This window comes from Ceratotherium simum, chromosome 7 (genome assembly GCF_057802395.1).
Source record: "Ceratotherium simum simum isolate JZ-2026a chromosome 7, ASM5780239v1, whole genome shotgun sequence".
NCBI lineage: Eukaryota > Metazoa > Chordata > Mammalia > Perissodactyla > Rhinocerotidae > Ceratotherium > Ceratotherium simum.
Genome location: NC_141906.1, coordinates 27580548 through 27587786, shown reverse-complemented (window position 1 = coordinate 27587786; position 7239 = coordinate 27580548). Strand labels below are relative to the sequence as shown.

General features: G+C 39.5%; 1 protein-coding gene across 1 annotated transcript; it reads right to left on the bottom strand.

The window, feature by feature from the left end:
- Positions 1-6023: 6023 nt before the first annotated feature.
- Positions 6024-7028, bottom strand: LOC101402292 (olfactory receptor 51I2-like). The gene has a single exon (XM_014790216.2). It carries the CDS (start codon positions 6978-6980, stop codon positions 6024-6026), a length of 957 nt encoding a protein of 318 aa, XP_014645702.2. The 5' UTR covers positions 6981-7028.
- Positions 7029-7239: the final 211 nt, after the last annotated feature.

Genomic DNA, 7239 nt, shown 5'->3' with positions numbered 1-7239 from the left:
ATTATGAAAGCCCCATTCTGTTCCACAACCAATATGCATTAAGTAATCAGAGGAGACAGACGAAGATGAAGGGGCCCTAAGAAATGGAGAGATGAACAGGGGCAGGCATGTTACAGGGAGCTCTTCCATATCTCTGTTTTTATGTTGTTAGAAAGGCGGAGTGTTTTCCAATCTAGGAAACTTTTCTTGCTATCTTGTTCTGTCCCCAGGGTCTTCCTTTCTTTCTAAAAGAGTGAAATAATTTGAAAGCATTAAGAGGCCCCAGGCTGAAATGCAGAAGCATCTTTCTGTGTGGGTGTGTGTCTTTTTGTGTGTGTGTGTGTAACAGCTTTATTGATGTATAATTGATACACAAAAATCTGGATTATTTAACTTATACAGTTTGATGAATTTGGACATATGCATATACCCATTAAATCATCATCATAATCAAGGTAATAGATATATTCATCCCCTCCAAAAGCTTCCTTGTTGCCGAAGGCAGGATTTTTTTATTTTTTTAAGTCTGAATAATATTCCACTGTGTGCATATAACACATTTTCTTTATCCATTCATCTATTGATGAATATTTGGGTTGCTGCAATATCTTGACTATTTTGAATGATGCTGCAAAATGAAAATGGGAGTGCTAGATAAGTAAGGAATATCTCTCAACATGAGAAAGGACATATGTGACAAGCCCGCAATGAACATCATACTCAACGATGAAAACTGAAAGCTTTTCCTCTAAGATTAGGAACAAGGCAAGTATGCCCACTCTGTCCACTTCTATTCCACATAGCACTGAAAGTTGTTGCAAGAGCAATTAGACAAGAAAAAGAAATAAAGGTATCTAACTTGGAAATGAAGAAGTAAAATTATCTTTGTTTGCAGATAACATGATCTTATGTGTAGAAAACCCCAAAAACTCCATTAAAAATCTGTTAGAACTAATAAACAAATTTAGTAAAGTTGCATGATAGAAAATCAATATACAAAAATCAGTTGTGTTTCTATACACTAACAATATTCTACCCATAGAGGAAATTAAGATAATAATCCAACTTACAATAGCCTCGAGAAAAATAAAACACTTAGGAATAAACGTAACCAGGGATGTGAAAGACTTATACACTGAAAACTACAAAGTGTTGATGAAAGAAATTAAAGACAACAAGTAAATGGAAAGACGTTGTGTTATCATGGATTAGAAGACTAAATATTGTTATAATGTCCATGTTACCCAAAGTTATCTACAAATTCGATGCAATTCCTATCATAATCTCAAAGATATTTTTTACAGAAATAGAAAAAAACAGTCTTAAAATTCACATGTAACCACAAGAGATCTTAAATTGTCAAAGCTATCTTGAGATTGAAGAACAAAGCTGGAGGCATCACATTTCTTGATTTCAAAATATTTTACAAATTTTTAGTAATTTAAAACAGTATGGAACTGTCCTAAAAACTGACATGTAGAATAGAAAGTCCGGAAATAAACTCACACATACTTAGGCCATTGATTATTGACAGGAGTCCAAAGTACAATAGGAAAAGGGAATTCTTTTTAACTAGTGGTGTTGGGAAAACTGGATAACCTCAGGCAGATGAATGAAATTGGGCCCTTATTTCACACCATATTCAAAAATCAACTAAAAATGGATTAAAGATTTAAACATGAGACCTGAAACTATAAAACTCCTAGAAGAAAACATAAAGGAAATGCTTCATGACATTGGACTTGGCAATGGTTTATTGGACATACCCAAAAACACAAGCAACAAAAGCAAAATTACACAAGTGGGACTACATCAAACTAAAAAAGTATAATCAACAGAGTGAAAAGGGAACCTATGGAATGGGAGAAAATATCTGCAAACCACATACCTGATAAGGGATTAAAAAAAAAGGTAAGGATTCATGAGGATGTGGAGAAATTGGAACCCTTGTATACTGCTGTTGGTAACGTAAACTGGTGCAGTCACTATGGAAAACAGTACGGAGGTCCTCAAAAAATTAAAAATAGAATTACCATATAATCCAGCAATCCCACTTCTGAATATGAACCCCAAAATTGGTATCAGAATCTCAAAGAGATATGTGCAGAAGTATCAGAAAATAACATTCGTTTCCAAACATTGGCCCCCAAATCCTGCTTCAACTTACCACACCCAAGTTTTTGCCAGTGTGCATGCCAGCGAATAAAGTGTCTGTCTGAGTGGTCTCTTTGGGATGACCTTTGAGGTGTCTCTATCCAAGGGACAGTGAATTTTAAGAGGTGAGGCAGAGGAGAGGGATGTGTAACCAAAGTGTAGAGTCTCAAATATTATACACTAAGGCAATAGTGGAAGACCAGAGGAAGGCCATTCTGGAGCAAAGATGTGTCCTTTTGAAGCAAGGGATTCCCATTTGCTCCACAACTGTGAAGATCTGTATCTACAGCTTCCATTGTTTGGAATATGTTGTAAACTTAGCAACCAGTTGTTGAATAAACAAATGATTAAACTTCAGAGTATTTATTCCAGAATTATAATTCATAAATAGGTTTATTACAGTAATGTTCCTGAAGCCACCTCTGGGTCAATCCCTTTTCTGAGTAATGAAGGCATTCAATGTGAATCAGATTTCAGTACTGCCTTGCAGGAGCTAGAATAGATCAGCACAAAGGATGATTTCAGTAGCAAGTGAGAATGGCGCTAAGAGAGATGTATCTAAGCTGCAAAGGGATCAGAAGAGAGAAGATCCAGTAGAAGCACACAGAGAACAGAACATTTTATCTCTTTCTGGAAGGACTAGAGTCTTCCAGTGAAGATGGAGAAAAAAGTAGGGGAGTACTATAGCAGCAAAGAAGCTGGGAGATCTACTCCCAAAGGCTATGCAGTTATGAATTCATCCCTCTGCTGCCTACATTTAGGGGTATACTGGGGGAGGAATGCTAGAACCTGAGCCCAGATATCTTCATTTCTGACAAGACCCACAGGCCCTATGATACATTTTTCCACATCTTCATTCATTCAATAAAACGTTATTTTTTGAGCAGTGAGTTTTTATGTGTCAGGCCTAAGTTAAGCATCAGGGACACAGAGAGAAATAAAATATAGTCCTTGATCCCCAGCCTCAAGGATTTCACAGTCTCATATGCAATTATTTATGATTACAATGTAGTGCGTAAGTACTATAATTGAAGGAAGCACAGCTTGCTGAGAGATCACTGTCAAAACCCTTAACTTGGCTTGGGGTTAGAGTGGGCAAAGTCTGAATTCAAGTCTTAATGGACATCACATTTTAGTCAAGAGGAAATACAATTATTTTGCTTCCTCTGCATTCTACTTCTGCATTCTTAGCACCAATGGATCAGCTTACCCAGGATCAGCCTTCGTTCCTCTCCTAGCATTCAATAATTATCTGAGTGAATGTCCTCTCTCTCTCGATATATGGGACCCTGAGTATGAGGGTCTCCCTCTCCATCTCTCTCCTTCTCTCCTTCTTCCTCTCCACACACACACACACACACACTACACACACACACAGATTTTTCCACAGACACATTTGAAAGTAAATTGTAAACATTACAACCCTACTTAATAAATAGTAAGCATGTACCTCCTAAAAATAGATTTCCCTACATAACCACAAAACCATTTTCAAACCTAAGCAAATTATACTAATCTAATAATATCATCAATATATAATACATATTCAACTTTCACAATTGTCCTAATAATGACTAGTTAATGGTAGTATTTGGTTACTATGCTCCTTTAATCCCTTTTAATTTAGATTAATTCACCTGTCCTAGTTTTTATAACATGGCATTTTTTAAAGATTTCAGGCTAGTGTGTGTGTGTGTGTGTGTGTGTGTGTAATGCTTCCCATATTTGAGATTTCTTTTCTTATAATTTCCTCATGGTTAGACTCATGTTGAATATTTCTGGTAGGAATTTATACATGTAATGTTGTATTCTTATTGTTCTGCCCAGAAGGTACATAAGGTCATATTATCTCATTATTGGGTGAACTAAATTTGATCACTTGTTTAAGGTAGTAATTGCCAATCTTTTTATTGTTAAGTTACATTCATCCTTTTCTACTTAGTTAGTTGGCTGTGCATTTGTACATTGAGACTGTGTGATGTTTCCCAACATCCTCTATGCATTTGTTGGTTTTTTTTTTTTTTTTTTTGGTGAGGAAGATTAGCCCTGAGCTAACATCCAATGCCAATCCTACACTTTTTTGCTGAGGAAGCTTGGCCCTGGGCTAACATCTGTGCCCATCTTCCTCTACTTTATATGGGCCACCACCACAGCATGGCTTGACAAGTGGTGCATCTGCACCTGGGATCCGAACCTGCAAACCCCAGGTCGCCAAAGTGGAATGTGCAAACTTAACTGCTATACCACCGAGCCGGCCCCTTGATTATTTTTAAATTACATTAAAAACTAGAAAAAGGTAATTTTATAAATTTATCAATACTTTAGCATTTATTACATGACATTCTTCTCTAAAGAGGAGTTTTCTTTTTTTTTCCCCCCATCTTCTTTTTTCCTTCTTTGTTTTGAATATCACTACGGACTTACTTTTTTAAAAAACTCAATTCATGATCATTAATTGCTGTCAAAATTATTTTTAGTGGTCCAGTTGACCCACCTTTCACCACTGGTGGCCCCTTCAAATGAGATTCTGTGTATATATATATTTTTTTACAAGTCCCTATTGTCTTTGTATTCTTTATGGCTTCAGGCATGAGCTATTCCCGTATCACCTTATGTTTTCCCACTTTATGCCTGGAATTACCATTGCTCCTTTGATCCCAGGTTATTTGTAGTGGGAAATGGTGTATAGAAAGCAACATGTTCATCCTAGCTCTGCTCACTGCTACTGGTGTCATTGCTTCCAGGCACTTTCAGAAGAAAAAGGAGGGAAATGTAGAGATACAATTTTTAAAAATACATCTACTTTTTCCACTAGTGATGACGCTGACTTTATTTTAGCTTCCATTCCCTTTTTCCTAGTCTATTACAACAACCTCTTAGATGGTTTCCTTGTTTTTTTTTTCTCCTCCACTTTCACCTTTCTAACCCGTAATACACAGTTAAGACTGTGCAACCTTTTACAATGCAATAGCCTTTCCATGGCTGGCTTCTAAACAAAGAATGAAGGTCAAATATTTCAATAGGTCTGAAAGGCCCCAGGAAGTCTCATTTCTGCCTGTCATTTCTAGCTCTTCCCTTGTTGTTCTCCCTCCAACACACACACAGATTCTTCTGAGCTACATATGACTACTCACCTTTCCATTAGAACATCCAGTTATTCCACACCTCAGTTTTTGTTTTTTTTCCATTCTTTTTCCTTTCTTACATATGCCCATCACTTCCATACCTTTTCTGCCTGACAAACACCTACTTACCTTTCAGCCCCCTTCTTATCTACCACTTTTCTCATTTCCTCTTGACAAGGAAGTAAGCCCTCTTCTAGGTTCCTATAGCACTCTGTGTGTACATATCACAGTCCCGTTACACTTTACTATAATTGTTATTTGCAAGCCTCTGTCCTCCAACAGAGGGAGGAGACCATGTACGGTTCATTTTAATATTTCTAGTAACGAGCACAGATTCTTGCACAAGGAAACACTAAATAAAATATCCAAAGTTAATGAGTGCAAGAAAGAATCAAGACTGTTCTTCAGCCATCAGCCTGAGGTTACCCATTTACTTGCCATACTCTTAATAATGTGTCTAGGTCAAGGCTCTGAATAAGGGCAATCTGGACATGCTTTCCCTCAGATTCTTTGCTTGTTTCTTTTTTTTTTTTTTTTAAAGATTTTGTTTATTTATTTATTTTTCCCCCCAAAGCCCCAGCAGATTGTCGTATGTCATAGATGCACATCCTTCTAGTTGCTGTATGTGGGATGCAGCCTCAGCATGGCCAGAGAGGCGGTGCGTCGGTGCGCGCCCAGGATCCGAACCCGGGCCGCAGCAGCGGAGCGTGCGCACTTAACCGCTAAGCCATAGGGCGGGCCCCCTTTGCTTGTTTCTTGATTTCGTCAGCCTTGCCTCATCAGCATCCTGAGCATGGCCTCCCTGATGGGCTTGGATTTCACACTGTAGATGATGGGGTTGAGCACAGGGGGCACTACCAGGTACACATAGGCAACAAGAGTATGAACAATGGCCGGCAGGTGCCTCCCAAAATGGTGGATCATGGACACTCCAATGACTGGGATGTAGAAAATCATAACAGCTAAGGTATGAGAAACACAAGTGTTAAGGGCCCGGATACGCTCCCTGGGAGAGGCCAGATGCATCACTGTACGAAGAATAAGGGTATAAGACAGGCCAATGAGCAAAGAGTCTATACCCACTGTGGACAGAACTACATACAGCCCATAAAGGATATTGACAGTAATGTCAGCACAGGCCCGTTTCATGACATCTGCATGGAAACAGAATGAGTGGGACAGGGAGATCTTGCCAGGGCAAAAGTTCAGTCGCTTCAGTAAGAAGGGCACTGGGAAGAGGGACACAGAGGCTCGAGTCACAATGGCCAGCCCAATCCTGATGATGACATTATTTGTGAGGACAGCTGCATACCGCAGGGGATTGGAGATGGCCACAAAGCGGTCAAATGACATGGCCAGCAGCACTGAGGACTCCACCACAGAGAAAGAGTGGAGGAAGAACATCTGGACCAGGCAGGCATTGAAGCCGATGAGCCGATGGTCAAACCAGAGCAGAGCCAGGGTGGTGGGCAGTGTGGACAAGGTGAGGCCCACATCGGTGAGGGCCAGCATGGACAGGAAGTAGTACATGGGCTGGTGTAGGCTGGGAGTCCTCCTCACAGCCAGGAGGATCAGGCAGTTTCCAGTGAGGGCCGCAGTGTACATGGCGGAGAATGGGATGGAGATCCAGCCATGAATGGCCTCCAGCTCTGGGATGCCAACCATCAGGAAAGCAGGTGGCTGGAAGAGGGAGATGTTGCTATAGGACTGGGAAGGGAGCATCCTTGGAGGACAGATGAGGTCTCCAGAAAGATGTGACCTCTTCAATCTGGGCAGACTGAAAGACTCTGACAGGACACCTGTCATTAGGAAGACATTTATTTATGCTGTATAGGCTTTATCATTAATTATTTCCCATTTTCCCACCTCTTATTTTGTGTTATTAGCTGTTTTATCAATGCATATCAGCTAATATGCCCTCAAGACAAATACAAAATGTTGGGTATGGTTTAACTTTTCCATGATTGCCAGAAAATAAGTG

Excerpts from the sequence above, each read along its gene's own strand:
- LOC101402292 (XM_014790216.2), bottom strand. The coding sequence starts at position 6,980 with ATGCTCCCTTCCCAGTCCTATAGCAACATCTCCCTCTTCCAGCCACCT.